Below are 21,097 nucleotides of genomic sequence, written 5' to 3'. Positions count from 1 at the left end.
CCATATCAAACAATGTAATTTGAATTCTTAATTTATTCCCACCTTATTCTTTTTCATCGAAATACAATTCTTTTTCTTTTTCCCATTAATTCCCTCATCCTAACCCTGTCGATGTTCATTTTTGTGTACTGAAGTTTCTTTTTAAATATACTACTAAAAAATAAACATTCAATATATTAAAAATGAACATTTATCTCTTTGGTTTACCTTGCAATATAGACCATAATTCATAACCAACATGGTTGGTGTGGTGATAAGCATAAGGATTAGTCTTCTGACTATGGATTGAAAGGGATACCTTTGCCAACAGAAAAAAAAAAATATAGACAATATTACCCTACATACAGAATAATTTTTACTGCAATCATCCAAGAAAACAGGCACACATGTCTAGGAAGAAGAGGGAGTAATTTTGATGTATTGGTGTTTACAGTAAAAATGTTGCTGTTTTGCTCACATTCTGATGCAGCTTCTTGGACTTGGGGATGGTATGAAAAGTGAAAAAACAAGAAAGAGCAAACAACAAAAAGAAAAGCTTCTTCGGGGTTCTGACCCAAAGTCGCCTCCTTTAAATTAAACAAAAAAATTCACTTTTGACCCAAATCCCCTCGCCTCTCTTCTTCTTTCAAACCTTCTTCTTCTGCTGCTGCTGACCTCCATTATATTTCTTCAAACTTTAAACCCCATTTTTATTTTTTAAGAACCACCACACTCTCTTCTTTCCCAGAACAGAACACACCATTCTTGGAATTTGCTTCTTTTACTCCTCTGTAGCTCCCGAAGCTAAAAGGCATGTCTTGTGGAGCTTAAAGAAAGAATCTTGAAATGAAGGGTCTAAGCGTTTTGTTTGTGGCGGTGTTGCTTGTGGCGGCGCGAGGCGGTTTCAGCCTTGTTGAGAGTGACAAGCAAGCGTTGCTGGACTTTGTGAACAATCTTCGGCATTTAAGATCTCTGAACTGGAATGAGGAGGTCTCAGTTTGCATGAACTGGACTGGAGTGGGGTGCAGTGAAGATGGGTCTAGAGTGGTGGCATTGAGGCTGCCCGGGGTGGGATTTCACGGCCCAATTCCTGCCAATACTATCGGCCGTTTGTCAGCATTGCAGATCTTGAGCCTCAGATCCAATGGTATTTCTGGGAACTTCCCTCTAGATTTTGTTAACTTGAAGAACTTGTCTTATCTTTACTTGCAGTTCAACAATTTCTCTGGCCCTTTGCCTTTGGATTTCTCGGTTTGGAAGAATCTCACCAGTGTTAATTTGTCTAACAATAGGTTCAATGGTAGCATTCCCTTTTCAGTTTCTGGGTTGAGCAAGCTCACCTCTCTTAATCTTGCTAATAACTCAATCTCTGGACAAATCCCTGACTTGAATTTACCTAGTTTGCAGTTTCTCAATTTGTCTTACAATAATCTTACTGGTACTGTGCCCAACTCACTCCAACGGTTTCCCGGGAGTGTTTTTGTGGGAAACAATGTGTCTTATGTTGTTTCAAGTTCCCCTGTTTCTCTGCCCCAACACCCAATTCCCAAATCCAAGAATCCTGGGAAATTGAGTGAGAAGGTGTTGCTTGGGATTGTGGTTGGTGTGAGTGTGGTTGGGGCGCTAGGATTCGGTTTTCTGTTGCTCGTTTGTTGTCTTAGAAGACAGCACGAGGAGGCGTTCTTGGGGAAGTTGGAGAAGGGGGATATGTCGCCCGAGAAGGCGGTTTCGAGGAGCCAAGATGCCAACAATAGGTTGGTTTTCTTCGAGGGTAGTAATTACGTGTTTGATTTGGAGGACCTGTTGAGAGCCTCTGCTGAGGTGCTCGGGAAGGGAACGTTTGGGATGACTTATAAGGCGATACTGGAGGACGCAATCACGGTGGTGGTGAAGAGGTTGAAGGAAGTGGGCGTCGGGAAGAAGGAATTCGAGCAGCAGATGGAGCTCGTGGGGAACATAAAACACGAAAACGTGGTTGAGCTTAGAGCATATTACTATTCCAAAGACGAGAAGCTCATCGTTTCTGACTACTTCACCCAGGGAAGCGTCGCTGAAATGCTCCATGGTATGCTTGCTTTACTCCACCTCTGTAATTTTAATTAATTTCACACATTCAAATATGAAATCGGTCGGTGTATACTATGTTATGTTTATCTGTTAATGCCTGTAGACTTGGGAATATGAAATTGGATTTAGAGGAAGAAGAAATCTATCAGTCGCTGTACTAAAACGTGGCAATTTTAAAGGGAAGACCTAACCAATTGGACATATATGCCTTTTGTCATAAGCACCATTGCTCTGCTACAAGTGAGATGAGAGGTCCTTTTCCAGTTTTGGGTAGGTATTTGGTCCTAGAAAGTAGAATGTAAATAATGAATTGGGTTGTTCAAACATGTGGTTCAGCATATATGTTGGGACAGCCAGAAATTTCCTGTGAAGATAAATAGGTTTATGTTTGTCTCTACATTCCATCACCTAATTTATTGTCACCTTCCTCTCATTCCTTGCCTTTATGCTATTCCATCCATTTGATTAATTTAGGTTCCATGAACTGCAAAAACTGAAAAACCAACCAATAATTTCCCGTGTTCCTTTTTTAATATTTTTAGCAGCTGTGTTCTCGAGTAGGCTTTTTAATGATTGCCAGGAAGAAAAAAGGTTAATCATCTAATTGTAAACTCGGAGGGACTAAAAGTATCTAAGATTTAACAGCCAAACCCCTTTACCCCCTTAACTGTGCAGGGAAAACGGGGGAAAATAGGGCGCCTTTGGATTGGGAAACACGGCTAAGAATAGCTATTGGTGCAGCGAGGGGTATAGCCCGAGTCCATGGTGAGACGGGTGGGAAGCTAGTTCACGGGAACATAAAGTCCTCGAACATCTTTCTGAACTCGAAGCAATACGGGTGCATATCTGATGTGGGTCTGTCAGCAATAATGAGCTCGTTGGCCCCACCAGTAGCTCGTGCAGCTGGGTACCGAGCCCCGGAAGTGGTGGACACCCGGAAAGCAGCACACCCTTCCGACGTCTACAGCTTTGGCGTGCTGTTACTCGAGCTCCTGACCGGGAAATCCCCCGTCCACACCACGAGCGGGGACGAGATCATCCACCTGGTGCGGTGGGTGCACTCGGTGGTCCGGGAGGAGTGGACCGCCGAAGTGTTTGATGTGAAGCTGCTGAAGATCCCCGACATCGAGGAGGAAATGGTGGAGATGTTGCAGATTGCTCTGTCGTGTGTGGTCAGGATGCCGGATCAGAGACCGAAAATGCCAGAAGTTGTTAAAATGATCGAAGGGGTTCGGAGGAATGATCATTTGGAGAACCGGAAATCGTCTGAAAATGGGGCGTCGAGGCTGTCGCCATCCTTGATTGAAGCGGAATGCTCTTAGAATCTGCAGAATTGAATGAAGAAGTTGAAGAAGAACTGATTCATGTCCCACATTGTTGCCATCTAGCTTTTTTTAATCTGATTCCCAGCGGTGTTTAAATGTATATTCACTATCTCAGTGGAGTCCCAGGATTGTTCTTTGTAATAATCTGATGATCACAGTACAGTAATTGCAGAGATGGACTTGTTAAGCTATGTTATGCATCTTCACTTTTTTCTTTTTTTTTTTTGGGAAATTGCATTTTTGGGTCCTACTAATGGATTTGGTTTTTGGGTGTTGACTTTTGTAAGTACAGTCTGCAATTGTGCTATGTTATTTTACTTTTAATCTTTAACAATTTTATCATATTATATGTTAGACTCTATAAGCTCATACCTTTAATCTTTAACAATTTTATCATATTATATCTTGAACTCTATAAGCTCGCACAAAACCCACAAAAGCATTAACCTTATAGGCAAACAATATATGTTATGGTCTTATGGATCCATTGGAGGCAGGCAATTAAAAACTATAGATACAAAGGTGAGTAGGTGACTAAGTATTTCTTCTTTTTTTTTTTTTGGAGAAAAAAGGTGACTAAGTACTTAGAGATAGAAATTGTAGAACTTTCTTTTTGTTTTCATTTTTCTTCGTATAGTAATGTCTATAAGATTCAAAGTCAAGTCTATTATTTACAAAACGACAAATTTTTATATGAATCACATTTTTAATATACTAAAAGTATATTATTTGTGTATTGAATATACATTATATAAAATAATATATTTTTCGTACTCAAATAATGTACTTTCTCTGAATACAATGTACTATTTATATTAAAAATACATTATTTATATATTGAATATACATTATTTAATTGCGTACAAAATAATATATCTTCAGTACTCAAATAATATACTTTTAAATTATATTTTATGTACACAAATAATGTATTTTTTTATTTATGGTCGACACAGTCATGATTGAAAACGTTACAAAACAGCATAGATGAAATATTAGGAATGTAGATAGTCCAATTAACCCAATCCAAGAAAATGTACCAAGTCCAAGCGAAGTGGCCCATACCCAAAAACCCAAGTTTGATGGCATTAAATATTTAAATGTCACTATTTCTCAATGCGTGGAGTTGTCCAATCTTTCCTAGTGCATATTGTGAATCTGAATGTATTTTATGTTGTGAGTTTTTGTGTTTTGTATTATTAAATTTTGTATTTTAAGAATATGAATTTTGTACATAAAACAAATTAGTAATTGCATCTTATGTTATAAATTTTTGTATCTTGTGTTGTAAAATTCTGTGCCTATGAACACAAATTATGTACCTAAATCAAATTTGAAAATAAGTAAATATATAACAATTGTATGTGTCATGTCTTGTGATTTTTGTATCTTGTGTTATTAAATTTCATACCTTACGAGTATGAATTTTGTATCTTGTCGTTTTATTTCAAGATCCATAACGCTATGTCGAACATGATCCATGATATAAATTGCTGTAGTCAATTGATATACTATGGACCATGGTTCATATTGCATTGTGAGTCCTAATACAAAAAATTTGTACCTTCAGTTAACATATTCTGTACCTATAGTTAACAACAAATAACTTGATAATCGATGACACATAATATGAAAATTATAGGTACAGAAACGGTCAACTGCAGGTACAAAATGTGTTTAGAGGATATGAATGTTGTTTACATGGTCCATGGTATAATTTGCCGGCTTGATTGCTGGAAACATGGGATTATGTAAGCCCAAATATAAGCCCAACTTCTTTCAGCCCAATTAAATTCCACTTGAATATGATTACATTTTTTTTGAGAATGAATATGATAAGTACATAGAACCCCAAAAGGGCAGTCTACCAAGACTACCACTTCCAAGTTGCAAGAATATCAATGTCACTAATTTGACTAAAATTCACATTTTTGTGTTAGGTAAAATTATAAAAACAATTTATTTACTATTATGTACTAGAATTAGAAGTACATTAATTTTTAATAATTATAATTTATTTTCCATAATTATATGCCTACCAGAGTGAGCTAATATTAAGGGAACAGGCAGGCAGGCAGGAACAATTCTTTTGTACTACATAGTTTAGACCTCAGACATAATAGCATCATGATATCATCAAAACTGCCAACAAAAATTGTGGCTCTTCTTAAATACACCCAAAAACCAACAGCTCATTGTACCTCTTACTCCATTTATGCTCACAATACTTGTAATAGTCGTAGTCTAAAAAATATATATTCTCGTCACGTAATCTGTATTAATTCGATAAAATGAAAAAAAAAACGTGAATTACATTTACAATCAATGAATTAATCAATATATCAAAAAGTAAAGAGTGAAACGAGAATACATACAGTATAATTCGATTATATAAAAAATAAAAAGGGTAATAAAGAAGAGGGCATGCATTTAATTTTGGCACAAAATAAAAGGAGTATAGCTGCAGAAAACTGCAAAGGCTAAGAGTGAGAGGGGCATGTATAGTAGGTTAGGGTAACAAATAGGTCTGCTCTGCTCTCTTCCATAAATATGAGCTTCAGTTCCTACTACGTACTACACACACCTACACCATTTCTCAAATTTTGCTCTCTTTATTTTTTGTTTAATGTATTGCATAATAGACTTTTGCTAACAAGATAAACATATCCTTTCAAGAAATATTTAAAGATATCCTTTACGGTTGTTATTATAAGTTTATTTTTTATTATTTTTATTTTGAGTATGCAAAAATGGTATGAAATTACTTAATTTACAAAGCATCCAATCATAATATTTTTTTTCTTAAAAAAATGAAGTGATATCCTTAATTAATACTCTAAGGAGAAGAAAATAGAATGCACCACAATAACAGAACTCTTATAAAAATCTTGATCGGACTATTTCTACTGAATCAACTGTTATAAATGATTGTAACTCTTTTAGAGGATCATGCAAAATCTGTAGTTCTAGTTTGATAGTATTATAAATTGAAGTTTTTTTTTTTTTTTGAGTATTATAATTTGAAGTTAATTGAGTAATACATCTAAAATGATTACATAAGTGACTTAAAAGTCATGACAGGAGGCAACAATAAGAGATTCGAATCTCACTGGAAACATGTATGAAAAAAAAAAAAACTCAAAGATGCTAGAAAGTTTGGATTCAATCTCTTGTGCGCACGTGAAGATAAGGATCTGACAGGTGGACTGATTGAGTAACTCGTGATTTACCTCTGCAGTGGCTCTATCTTGTGGGCTTAGGATTAGTTCGGTGAAACTAGGATCACATAAGTTTAAAAAAAAAACATATATATATATATATATATATATATATATATATATATATATATATATTCTTGTGCAGCCAGGCTTTCCCATGCGGTCATGCACCATTAGATAAGCATAAACGTACCACAACGTGTTCATAAATGCACCAAAGTGTAGTGCATTTATGTTAGGGTGGGCTGCATTTGTGTATTTATGAACACGTTGTGGTGTATTTATGCATACATAATAGTGCATGATCACACATTCATACGAGAAGACTTGTATATGTATATACGAGAGGACTTGTATATATATATATATATATATATATAATAAAATAAAACTAACAACCTACCCACACTAACCTACCTAATATTGAAACTACGGATGTAACACCGACCGGATCTTATAGTATTTGCATATATACATAGCTACCATGTGTTACAAATTCAGGCATATATAAATTAATGTGAACCAATAATTTAGACTTATGGTCCTCTCTCTACACAGCACTATATATAAGAGGAATCTTAGCTTAGCTTGTTGATACATTGTACAGTCCATGAAAACATGAGCGTCAGATTAGCCTGACTTAATCTGCAATTCAAACCGCTAAAAACGGAGTCAAGAACGACAACACCTTGCAACTCTGATTTGTCTGTTTTTTAAACTTTGCATTTAATGTGTTTAGTGTCCCCATAACAATAAAAAGAATTAAAGACAAGAGGTTAAGGCAAAGAAAGCCTAGTACTAGTATCTTCTTTTAATTACTGTCATTTTTATTTTTTATTTTATTTTTTCCAAAAAAAATTATGGGACTCTGTGACCCATGTCTTTTGTTGTTTGTATATTTGTATGGAATTAGTAAATATATATTTAATAAACATTTGTTTTGTAATATTGGAATTCTCTTTCGCATGTGCAAACCCTACTAAGAAAAAATGTCTTTTAGCCCATGCGAAGGGGTCGTGTACACGAGTGGTATACACTATATAGTATATAGCACGTAGGTCTAACACAATTATACTATAAAAGATCTGCAAAGCATCTAGTTTTTGTTTTTTATTTTTTTTTTATTTTTTTTTATTGTGATCTTGTAATATCTTACTAGTTTTTTCTTTCTTGTTCTTTATTTTTCTTTTAATATTGTGATCTTGTAATATCTTATAATTACATATTACATTAAAGAGTTAATACAATTTAGTATAGTAGTTTTGTCGCGTTTAGTCCTAAACTTTCAAATTGAGGATGATATTTTTTAACCATTTATGTATGGTCCTTCAAGTATCAAATTTTAACCAACGAACTATGGTCCTTTTAAGAGGACTACGGCTTGTTAAATTTTAAAAGTTGAAGGATCATGAGTGATTAACTTGGACCACGAATGGTAACAATTTGAAAGTTGAAGAACCACAGATGGTCAATTTGAAAGTTTAGGACTAAACGTGACAAAATCACTGTACTCGGAGAACCCCATATGACATTAACTCTTACATTAAATTTTATTTTATTTTTACTTAGCCTAAAACTCTTTAACATGCACGACATACATTTACAATAGTCCAACTTCTGACTTTACAGTTACATTAATTAGCAGTTCACTTATCGATAGGAAACTCATCACCTATGTAATAGACTAATGGTGCTCAAATCACGCATATAAAAGTATATATCACACTAAAAAGATCTTGTGTGATAGACTGGACTAAAAATGTGTTGATAAAGATTGAATGAATTTGTGACATGAGAAATTTTATCAGAATTGTTGGTTGCTAAGCATTATGGTGGTTTTATTAGAACTAATATAGGTTTAATTTAAATTAATTATGTACTTGAGATCTAGTCTCTACGTGCAAAAGGGTGACTTAGGGTTTATCAGTCATAGTAATAACTAATAACCTTATAACCATGATGAAATATAATGGGCACTCGCGAATGTCGAGTTGCCACATGCATGTGAATTTTTCTATTTTTATGAGTTGGATTTTTTTTTTTCTTTTTGGGAAATCTCCAACACATTTCCATTTTAAACCTAATAATGATCGAATCAATAGCTAACAACTTCAGTGTTTATATTCTCAAGTGGTTCCATAATCATTTTGCTTGTTATAGCATGGGTACCCACATTAGGTGCTAAAAAGGCTCAAAACAAATGAAAGGGGAATAATGATACAATTAAACTACTAATTACAAAGCAAAACAAAAGTGGTCTCCCTTCATAGCCCACTTTGAACTGTTCCAATTGTTATATTGGTGTAACGTGTATTAATGATGCACATGCTATTAATATATTATATATCTTTAGTTAATAAATTATGTACTTATCACAAGTAATATGTTATATACATGTAGTTAATAAATTATGTACTTATTATAATTAATATATTATGTATATTCAGTTAATAAATTGTGTACCTATTACAATAAGCATATTATGTACCGTTAGTTTATTTATAGATATATAATATGTTAACTGCAAGTACATAATTTGAGTATCATTTTAAGCTTGTGTCACCAATGCAAAGTCAACCCTGATTCATGGTATAATTTGCGAAACTATTCATTTCAAGTTGTTTAGGTCTATATTGATTAGTAATGAGGCTAAATTAGCATTCGGATTTAACATTTGAATAAAAACTCATATATTTGAGTCCCACCTTAAACATATATATATTGTTAAACTTTTCTATATAGGTTTAATTTTGTAGTGGGTTTTACGTTAAATGTTTTGGATGGGGTCTACTTGAAACATGTAATGCATATTGTTAAAAATACTATTTTAAATGTGCATAAAAAATTCTGTTCACATACCTATATAAGAATAGAATGATACGGAGTATTAATTTAGAATCGAAGATAACGTTGAATCAAAATGTTAAGTGAAGGGTTATATGGACAAAAATAAAAATAAAATTTGAAGTTAACAAAATGAATGGATGCACTAAAAAGTTTATAGTCAACCCTACAACACATGTGATATTCTATTTACTTTATATATGCATATACACACATACACAACTATACAAGAAGGAAATTATATAGAATTAAAACACCAAATCCTAGTTATATAGACCATACATTCCTTCCAAACGTGTATTAGTATCTTAATGTCCCCTATCTAAACTCAATCCATTTTCATAAGACAAAGAACATTTCATTATAAATATATGTAAAAACATGAGTACAAATCACACAAATTTCATTAAAAGAATCAAAGCGATGAACACTCCAAAATCTTTAATTAAGAAATGGTTAAAAAGTGGTCAAGACATGGTCCAATAAAGTGAAAGGAAAAGTGTGGTTTAACCACAAAAGGAGTAAAACGAAAAAGAATAAAGAAAAAAAGTGGTCCGTTTTTTAGAATATCAAGATACGCGGGGATGAAAGTTGAATAAAGGAAAAGGTGGTTTTGTCTTCTACTCTCTACGTGCACGTCATTGTGGTTTCTCAACACAATTATTTACCAAAAGGTTTTACTATATGATATAACAATAATTTTTTTTAAAATTAATATACTGACATGTTATATAGCAAATGATTTTAATGAAAACTTGATCCCTTCCCAAATACAAAGCTACACAGGATAAAACCACATTAGCATCATGCCATTGTATTATAAAGAATTTCTTCCTAAATTAAGGTGTTTTTAAATCTTATTTACCAAAATGTGGTCACTGCGAGTTTAGGTATCGCTTTTGATGGTTATATTGCGGGTTTGACCGCGTTTTATTGATATTTAATTTGATCCAGTCTCTTTCTTTGTATTGATTTTGGTGGATTAATAAAGTGGTTGGTTTTTTGTTAAAAAAATTATGTTTTTGTCATGTTAACACTTCATCACCGACCTTAACAAATTAGTATATATCGATGGTTAAAATTTTAAATTATTATTCAAACAATCAAAGTTCAATTATCATTAATAGCATTTTTTAAAAATGATATATGACATGTGTATGACACAGCAAAGTCTGTAATATGAAATGAACAATTCAAATAAGACGTATGACAAAATGTCTTTTTTTGAATACTACTGACTTTGTTAGAATGTAGTATTGCTACTACACACTCCCATCATCCATGTGGGAGTGTTAATCGGAACACCAGATGCCACTTGACCACAAGATCTTTGGCAAGAAATAAAATTTAAACATACCTTTACTTCGCAAATTATACTGTGGACCATGATCCACAATGCATTGTGGATCATGGTCATGACTGATACTGCAATTATGTTAAACAGATACTGTAGTTGTGTTGAACTGATACTGCAGTTGTGCGAAACAAAGGTCGTTTTATCCGTCAACACAACGTACTGCAGTATCAGTTCAACACAACTGTAGTTTAAGACAGATGAAACGACATCTGTTCTGCGCAACTACAGTTCCCTTTCAACACAGCTGCAGTATCAGTTCAACACAGTTACAATATCAATATAATCATGATCATGGTTCACAATGCATTGTGGATCATTGTACACGGTATAACGACTGCCTTTACTTAGGGGTAGTGAGTGTTGAGCTGGGGACCCGAAGCCCGAACCGATGTAGAGCGCATTAATGTCATCGAATTTGAAACATGGCCCGCATGGTCCGGTTGTTTTCACCTAAAACAAACGGGTTTATTAATTGCCGACTTGACTAGTACTGTACCAATTCAAGTACAAAATCACATTCTTTGTTTTGCTATTGCAAAACCCATTAATACAATTCCGTATTTTCATTTTATTTATCCCATACACTTAATTAATTAATTATGTACAAGTGTTGGATGCACGCACCTAGGAAAAGCAGCGTACGGAGTAATAAAAGTGAAATTTCAATTACACATAGGCCATAGCATTGGAATTCAGTGACGAATAACCGTGTGACTTTACCCTCCGTGGTTAAATCAATTAACAAAGAATGTTTAATGAAATTAAGTACGTGGAAATTCTATGTAAAAATAAATTTTAAAAAGGGATGAATATTCAAATAACACAATTTTAAAAATTATAAATGTACTTGTGTCTAATCACAACATTAACAAATAGGTATTTTGATTATTAATGATGGTGTAAATTATGAGTTTTATGGTTGGTAATCACGCGCAATGTACGTGAGTGTCTTGTTCTCCCCCTCTTTTATGATGATATGCTTCGGGTATTTATAAAGGTTGAAATTAAAAGGACATATGCCGATTTTCCCACATATTATACATGTATCGCTTTTAAATTGGACACTCAGATCAGTGGCTCCAGGTGCATGGATATATTCATGATCTCACTTATTAGACCTCTGATTTGGACGTGTGACACTCGTCGTGCTTCTTTGGGTTGGTCAAGCCATGTGGAGTTGGGAAGAGCGAACTCAACACAATCACGAAATCGATCTCTAGTTTCGACCAAAGTGAGCGGAATGGTCGGGTATGACTTATTCAAGTCAGCTTTTGTACAGCGTGTAGTACGTATTCCCCATCTATTAGGTCCAACCATTCTCCTAAAAGTAGCTTTAATCCACCAAAACTTATGATATCCACCTAAGACCTTGTGCACCATATAGATATGAGAATTGGACTTAGCTTGTGACTCTAATTAAGAGAATCATGCTCAACCATTGCCCTAAAATGGGTGGTTAAGTGAATAAAGCATGATTCTTGTATCTGAATGTCACGAGTTTTATTATTGCCAATACTCTCTTGGTCGAACTTGTTGCACATGGTCTTCCAATTGCAATTTATCTCTCACGTGTAATTTATAGATTATTATACATAAATACAATTTACCTAATGCATATCTTTAAGTAGTGACGAATATTTTTTATCACCCAAAAAAAATAATTCGATCACTACCCAATCCCTTACCTTACTAAAAATCTATGTCCTATTTGTATTAGAATTAGATGATGGCATGGGTTCATAATTGTGTAGGAAGAAGACATTACTGTAACCAAGGTCATATATCTAGGACTTAATGCACATTTGACTTAAGTAGTGGAAAATTCCAATTTGATGTCTCCAATAATAACAAACAAATTCTTAAGACGGAGTGTTTTGAGGCTCGAAGTAGATCTTGGGGCTGATGCTTGATTTGACTTGTAGCCCATCATCGTTCTGCTTAAACGTTAAACCCTCCACAACGTTGCATATATTACACAAAAAAGAAACATAGAAATTAGGATCAAAACAAAAACATCAAAAAAAGGGTATTTGTCGAATCTAGTGTACTTGTGTTTCTTGTCCTTATCATGGTTTTCATGCACGTTGAGGTGTTAGCTGTGTACCAAGAAGAAAATGCCACACCTAATAATTAATTAGCTAATTGGCGCTTCTTTTGTCTTAATTTAAAATTTTAATCTATAAAACTCATGTATAGTCATATTCAAATCTTCTTGGATGGTGAGGAATATCTGACATCATTATTTGAGGCTGTACATACATTGAGTAAATATCCCTTATATTACAAATTACACATGAGAGATAAATTGTTAAGATGCTTAGCTTTGTTCGTGGACTCAACTGATAAGGTGTTGGCAAGTCTTATTCTAATCCTCTTTTTTTGGGTGACGAGCGTAACCCACAACCATTAATGGGTAAATCATGTTCCTTTATAATAGCCTATAAACAATACATGAGAGGTAAATCACACTAGGAAAATCTTGTACGACAACCTTGACTAAGAAGATGTTGGTAAGAATATAATCAAACTCATAATATTTAGGTACGAAAACCATGCTCAATCAACTTTGGGGCAAGAATATTCAAACATTAATTTCATGGCTTATTCTAATTTTCTTTCACTTTAGAGTGGGATCTCAACAAAATATTCTTGAGTAAAATTAAACTATTTTTTTAAAATATTAAAATAACAACCTTATAAGGAGTTCACTACTATTTTGGATGGTTCTTTATGGAGTGAATTTTGATTGAAATACCATACATAAATACTTTGACTAACACAACTAAATAAGAATAAAGAAAAAAAATTAATTAAAAATATATGTGCAGTCTTTTCTAGATAATACCATTTGTGCCGCCGAAGTATTAGCATTATGCATTCATTCTTAGTGCTTAATGACAACCTTTTATGTCTTTTGTTTGTGAACAAATCTAACCCGGTAAGATCTTCAACCTCAATTAACATTAGTTAATCAAAATTATTCCTTAATCTTTAATACTTAAAACACTCTTGGGGCTGAGAACCCGATTAAAGCAACTTGCCTTACGGCTAAATAATAAGAAGAAAACAAAGATTAACGTCTAGGCACAAAGTGATGATGTATAATCCAAATATAATTAAAAGACAAATCGGCAAATCATTGGGTAGGCTTTAAAAGAGTAATGAAGGTTATCAAGTCAATCTCTTGATTTTAAGTTTACCTGTCAGGCTTGCCTAATTAGATTACGGACAACGTTATTTGTATCAAATATTTACATCTAATATATGGTATTTGATTGATAGATATACAGTTATTATACCGTGGACCATGGTCCACAATGACTGATACTGCAGTTATATTGAGCTGATACTGCAGTTGTATTGAAAGGAAATTGCAGTTGCGCGAAACAGAAGTCTTTTCATCCGTCTGGAAGTACAGTTGTGTTGAACTGATACAGTAGTTGTGTCGAATTGATATTGCACTTGTGTCGAACCAACTCATTATGTAATCGGACTGAGCTCGAGCTCTAATATTTTAGACACGTGACTCGTCCAACCGCTCGTGAGCCATAAATAAATAAATAAATAAATAAATAAATATATATATATATATATATATATATATATATATATATATATATACACACACACATACATACATACATACTTAAAGTTTAAATTCGAACCGAGCTTGAGCTCAAGCACATCCATTCTTATCGAGCTCGAACTCGACTCGGTTCGTTTACACTCTTGAATTAATCATTAGAAAAGATTTAGATATACAGGACATATATACTTCACAAGGATGACTTGTATGACTTACCTCACTTGGTTGGTATGCCTGATTGACATACTTCTTAACCATGAGCATGCACATAGTTCATTGTAATTATCCTATTTTTAAATACGTGTTTACATCATATTATACCTCTTGTAACAGTTTACGAAAATACAAGTAAGAAAATTCAAAGGATGAAAATAACCTGAATTCTAGTTCTGATATGGTGGGTGGCTTATCTATACGTGTTAAAAGCTAAGGCAATTGTTGTTATCGAACGGTTCAAAAGCTTACTTACATAGGTTGAGACTGATTTTTTTTTTTTGGGTTAGGAGTGTAATTTAATAAGCTAGCAAGTGGAAATTGAATGCCACTAAATTAAATTAATAATATTATATGTAAATAAATCTACCCTCGTGCCCCCGTAGTGTGCCAACTGTACTTGTTGATTCTGTAACATTTTATTAATAAATATATAGCCAAGATATTGTTAAAATTATATTTAGATTATAGTCATAGTTAGCTAGCTAGTTACTAATTACTATGCATGTTTACTACTAGCTAGTTGTTGCTTGTCTATCCGTTGTGACTCAGTTGATTTGGGTTTATCTCATTTTGTTAGATGTCTTGATTACTTTTGTCTGATTCAACATACCAAGCTGAGTATTTAATTTGTGTAATTATACCTTGCCCAATCCAACATTTTTAGTGTGACTGAATTTGAAATTTTATGGTTACTAAATCAATAATAATCCTACCAATTTGGATTGACTGGTTCAACATACAAAGCTTAGTGTTTAATATAATTTGTGTAATCATACATTGCCCAAACCTAATACTCTCACTGAGAGTTGAACTTGAAATCTTATATTTACTATAAACCAATAATCTTACCAATTTGAGTGGAGTTGTCCATTTCTTTCTATTTCTTCATCGCTCTTGAAAATTAAATATTTTTCCACAAATATACAAGACACGTAACAATTCAAAGGACTATGCGATAAATATATACATCTACCCTGATCTACGTAAGTATGCATTGTACATATAATATTTGTTTAGTAGAAAGCAGGCAGCAATTAATGATTTTGCAATTATTAGTGAACCGACCAAGAAATAATTGGCGTAATTAAATTATAAATGCAAAAAAATACAAGCAAAGCGGCTTGTTTGTTTGATATGTCGTACACAAACACTTGGACTTCTTGCTCCTCAAGCAACCCAATAACCTTGGACCGGCCCATGCATGCAACCTAGAAATCTCAGAACTTTACTCCGCTAATTCCCTTCCTCGTACGTTATTCCATCATGTTTTACTTCCCGCTGTTTCCTTACCTTCAAACATGTTTCCATTCTCCACAAACTAATACATTGTATGTTCTTTAAGATTTCCACCGACCTATTTAGCTCAAGTAATGGGGTTTTTGAAAACGACTTGGAATTAAGGTTAGAAGATTTTAGAAAGTTGTCTTAAATAGAGGCTGACCAATATTCAATCATTTGGACTAGTTTCATATATTATTATGAGATATGTAACAAAAAAATAATATTACTGCAAGATTAATATAGATTTTAATACATACGCTCATAGTTCAAGAGGCGGAGCAACTCACTTGGATTCATCTCTTGAGTTTTACATGTAATTCAGGATTATACCTCTAAAGTTCTTTAATTGTATGTATATCTCTAAAAAAATTATATTAGTTATTCTTTTATGAATTATCTGAAGATGTAATGAACAAAATCTGAGAATGGCATATGTCTATAGTAATGGCTGGGTTATGTAGGGGTTGGTGAGAAGTATTAAACAATTGAAAGTTGATGAAACATAAGAAAAAGAAATCATGCACCGTAGCAGCAGAATACAAATTAAAAAAAAGGGCAGCAAATCCTAGGTTGCCTGCCCATGCCACCTTCTTGTACTGTAAATAAATATTAAATCACCTCCCTATTATATGTGAATGAAAATTTCTATTCAAGACTTGGTAAGAGTTTGATGAGGCGATTTGAAGGGGTTCAATTTTACCCATAAATATTGGTTGTTTAAGTTTGAGTTAAGCTTCTTGTGTGAAAAATGATATAATTTGGTGTTGACATCTTTATAGGCCTAAGAGTGCAGGTTCATAACGTCTATGATATAATGTTGGAAAATTTAGATTATAAAAAAAAAGTAAATATAGTGTAATCCCAGATTTTCAAACAAGTTAATCAAACTGTTAACTTAGTAAGTATAACGTTACAAGTTTGACTCGATCTCCGTGAAAGCAGCCTATTGACCTTCTTAGTTGATCAAGGCAACATATGTTGATTTACTTCATTGTAATATTTGATTAAGATATAAGGCGGAATTTACCCAGTGCACCACACTTTTGCTTGGGTAGTAACTGTGTGTTTCTCTTATCACTCTAAAAATAATTAAAAACTAAATATTAAATTGGATAAATTAATCATAATTATATTAGTGCTTAATGAGGTTTGCTAGCAGCAACTTGCACTAAATATTTCCCCAAAAATCATTAAAAAATTTAAATAATATTTAGTGTTTAATAAAATTATAAACTCTTTAAAAAAAAACAACTCATTTTTTTTAAAATCATTAAAAAGCATGCTATTACTATTTTACTATACATCTGAAATTTCTGATACAAGTACATAACTAATGCGGTAAAGGTATAAATTATAATTAACAAGATCTAGTAAGGCAGGTGTTAACAGTTTAACGGTGACTCGTATCACACGTTGCTGAGTCAGCCCGAATGGGCGGGTCCCACGACCTCGGTCAAAATCGAGTCCCCACCCATATTATGCGGCGGTGCGGTAATTCCTAAAATATCTAACCGTACCCGCTCCATACCCGTAACTCTAATGCCAATTAACTCCCACACTAATTATGAAATTAATCTCATTAATTAAGATTATTAAGAACAAACAAAAAAAAAAAAAGAAAAAGAAGTTTTGATGTTTAGTCTTCGCCGGATCCTATAAAACAGTTCGCATTGGTTTCCTTCTCCACCGCAACAGAACACACACTCTCTCTCTCTCTCTCTCACTTCACTTTGTTCTCTGTCTGGTCTTCAAACAATTCACCATTTTTGTCTGAGAGATAAATTTTTCTCCCGAGCTTCTTTCACTCTGCTTTTACTCTAACTGATTCCTTCCACTTTTCCGCTTTTTTCTCTCGTAAACTTTCTTGGAAAAAATTCTCCACTCTGCTTTAAAGTTTTCAACTTCTCTGGGTTCTTATAATCATATCCTCATCTCTTTCTCTCCTATTCTCTTCTTTTTAATTGTTTTTGAATCACTTTCCTGTAACTTTAGTAGATTTGGTTACGAGGCTCGTGCGTAGGCATGGGTAGATAGTTTAATTTGTTCTCTCTTTAATTTGCTCTAGGAATCTTTGTGCTTTTTTTGCTTTTTGATTCGGGGTTTTTAAACCTTCCATGCGAATCTGAGGTGGAGATATGGAGGAAGAAGAAGGGATGTTGGGAACTAGAGTGAAGTACAGTGAGCATAAACGGCTAACCACGACGGTTAGGCATTTGCCGGAGATGAATGCTGGGTTGCCTAGAGTTGTGAGGATAACGGTGACGGATAGTGATGCTACGGATTCTTCCGGTGATGAGGAGGAGAGGGAGGGAGGGTTGTTTTGGCGGCGGAGAGTGAAGAAATACGTGAATGAGGTCACGTTTGAGGCGTGGGGGCGAGATGACGGTAACGGTAACGGAAGCTGTAACGGCGTTGTGAGGAGTGGGCCCACGGCGAAGAGGCGGAAGAAGGCGGAGATGCCGGCGGGGAAGGTGGAGAATGGGACGAAGTTTAGAGGAGTGAGGCAACGGCCGTGGGGGAAATGGGCGGCGGAGATAAGAGATCCTCTCAGCCGGCGGCGCGTGTGGTTAGGAACGTTCAACACCGCCGAAGAAGCCGCTATGGTTTACGACAACGCGGCTATCCAGCTGCGTGGGCCTGACGCGCTCACCAATTTCTCCGCTCCAACTGCCGCCGCCGCCGTCAAGTCTCCGCCGGAGGACCCCAAGCCGCAGCAGCCGGTGGATTCCGGCTACAACTCCGGCGAAGAGTCCCACAACAACCAACGCTCTCCCAAATCCGTTTTGTTCTTCAACGAAGAACCGGAAACGTCGTCGTTTCTTCCCCTTCCAAACGACGCCGTCGAAATGAGCCAAGACTTCGCCGTCGCCGACAACACTTCCGTGCCGGAAAACTTCCCGGACTTCTCTCCGTTCGACCCATTATTCCCAAACGACTTGTTCAAGTTCGACAACCCGGTACCCGTACCCGTACCCGACGTGTTCGACGTAACGGGTTTGTCCGACAAGATTTTCGAGGAAGAATGGTGCTGTGACATGTTTATCGGGTCAAGTCACGATACCGGGTTCGGGCTGCCCGCATTGCCGGCGGACGATTTCTTCCTGGATTACGGAGATATATTCGGGTCGGATCCTCTCGTGGCGCTTTGAGAGAGAAAATCGGCGCGGTTTACAAATTCTCGGCGTTAGTGTCTCCGAAGTTTTAAACCAGCGATAACTGAGTGTTTAATATTAAAATATTATTATATTTGTATTATCGGATGTTTTATTCTCCTTTTTTTCGTGTAATCTCCTACGGTGTACGTTGTTAGGTGTAAGTAACTGGTGAGAGTAGCCGTTAAGTTAACGATAATGGTGAGGGGTGGAAATATGAGTTGGCACGTGTAAAACACGTGACTTGAGAAAGCTCTGAATTAGGTGAAACAATGTAATGGGATGAATGGATGCATAGGCGTGCATGTCACGTGCTCTGTCAAGTATCATATTTCTGTTTCCTCCCTTTTATCTTTCTATTATATTACGCTATTAATTTTCAAGAAAAAAAAAAAGAGAGAAGAATATTTATGATATTTAGCGCAGAATAATTTTCTTTTTTCCTTTTAATGTAATGTATTTTTATTGATTGATTGTCAAGTTATAGAATTTCTTCAATTAAAAATTAATCAATTGTTATATATATAGTTAGACAATAATTTGTCTTATGTGTACTTGTGTAACTATTGCATGGCAATTTAGCATGGTTGGAAGGATAATTTCTTTTTAATTTTAAAAATTATTTAAACTATACGTAATATAAGGACCAAGTTTTTAAATCCAAAAGTACGATGTAAACCTGAATAGACACTTGATGATTTGACCACTAACTTCAAGTCAGCTCAAAGCGACGATGTCAGGTCAAGGCGGTGAGCTTGGTAGTACTAAGGGCACAGGGCCAACTGAATGATGTTAGGTGTTCAGTTCACTCCATGGGTGCCCGGATTATACATAGTATTGTCCAAACTATTGTTATAGTCCCTTGTATAAATAGTTGATTCAATTTGTCTAGCTCAGGACATGCATTGTTTCATTTAAACATTAATTCCTGTATTCTCAAGGCAATTATTATAAAATATCGACAAAAGACCACACCCAATTTGGTTCGCTATCCCGATCATGATTTTCCTACCCCCAGAGGGGGGAGAGAAAGCGTTTAAACCCTCGCAATAGGCAGTTTCAATGCACCCAAGGAAGTAGGCTTTTAGATAGGGCATTCCCGCTTAGCCCAGTCAGGAAATGGAGTCGTCTTCAAACTCTTTAGTGCTTGTGATAAAGCCATCCACCTTCGCACCCTCGCCCTTTACTTTTAAGGCTATGCCATCCTAAGGTGCTGCCAACCTGCCAGAAGTCGTTTAATTTTGATATACGATTATATCTTGAGTTTTTTTGTCTTATTTGATCTATTCATTATCTTACTTTGTTTTAAATAATACAGACCAATCCAGGATTAATTTTCAGCATCAATATGTTTATCCATCTTTTTAAGTCTCAACTCTTAAAGAAAAATACGGTTAACAATTTATCTTATGTATTATTCTACCATAGAATATAATGTAGATTTGTAGATATCAAAGCAAAAATTTAATGTAAACTTAATTGCATGGAGAATTATAGTAGAAGCTAGATATATAGAATTGAAGGGAGATGAGATGAGATGGTCCATGATACAAAAGGGAAGGTGAGGTGATAAAAGGGGTTTGGTATTTGTAGTTCCACGTTGATGATTTGCATGCGCAGGTTGCTACTATACCCACCCACCCCTCATCATATGATGCTTATCTGCACCATAACAAAGGACACTTTGGTAATCTACAACCGCCACTTGTACTAATCACAAAAACTATTGCATGATACTTTCCACCCCACATTTCTTTTGTTTCTTTTCTACTCTTATATTTATTTCTTACATTGTTTTCTTTACTAGATTCTTGCCCCCTGTAAAAAACAATCCTTAAATGGAACTCTTTAGATATTTCCTGTCACTTTGATTCTGCATTTATGGTATGTTTGGCCTAGGACTCCTATAGGAGTGTATGCAGCTCAAATTCGATTTGATTACCGTTGAATCAGATCAAGATCAAGTAACGAATCAATCTAAATTCGACGAGCATATTAATATTCAGTTTGAGTAGTGTTGAGCATATAATATACTCAGTATAAAATATAAATGTATAGTTCAACCATTAGTT

General features: G+C 34.8%; 2 protein-coding genes across 2 annotated transcripts; both read left to right on the top strand.

Annotated features, from left to right (window-relative positions):
- Positions 1-566: 566 nt before the first annotated feature.
- Positions 567-3,593, top strand: LOC115999873 (probable inactive receptor kinase At4g23740). Its single transcript, XM_031239813.1, has 2 exons — positions 567-2,044; positions 2,722-3,593. Exons 1-2 carry the CDS (start codon positions 826-828, stop codon positions 3,366-3,368), a joined length of 1,866 nt encoding a protein of 621 aa, XP_031095673.1. The 5' UTR covers positions 567-825; the 3' UTR covers positions 3,369-3,593.
- Positions 3,594-17,591: 13,998 nt separating this feature from the next.
- Positions 17,592-19,445, top strand: LOC115998698 (ethylene-responsive transcription factor CRF2). The gene has a single exon (XM_031238333.1). It carries the CDS (start codon positions 18,009-18,011, stop codon positions 19,020-19,022), a length of 1,014 nt encoding a protein of 337 aa, XP_031094193.1. The 5' UTR covers positions 17,592-18,008; the 3' UTR covers positions 19,023-19,445.
- Positions 19,446-21,097: the final 1,652 nt, after the last annotated feature.

This window comes from Ipomoea triloba, chromosome 12, assembly GCF_003576645.1.
Source record: "Ipomoea triloba cultivar NCNSP0323 chromosome 12, ASM357664v1".
Taxonomy (NCBI): domain Eukaryota; kingdom Viridiplantae; phylum Streptophyta; class Magnoliopsida; order Solanales; family Convolvulaceae; genus Ipomoea; species Ipomoea triloba.
This window is presented reverse-complemented; position numbering and strand designations above follow the sequence as displayed.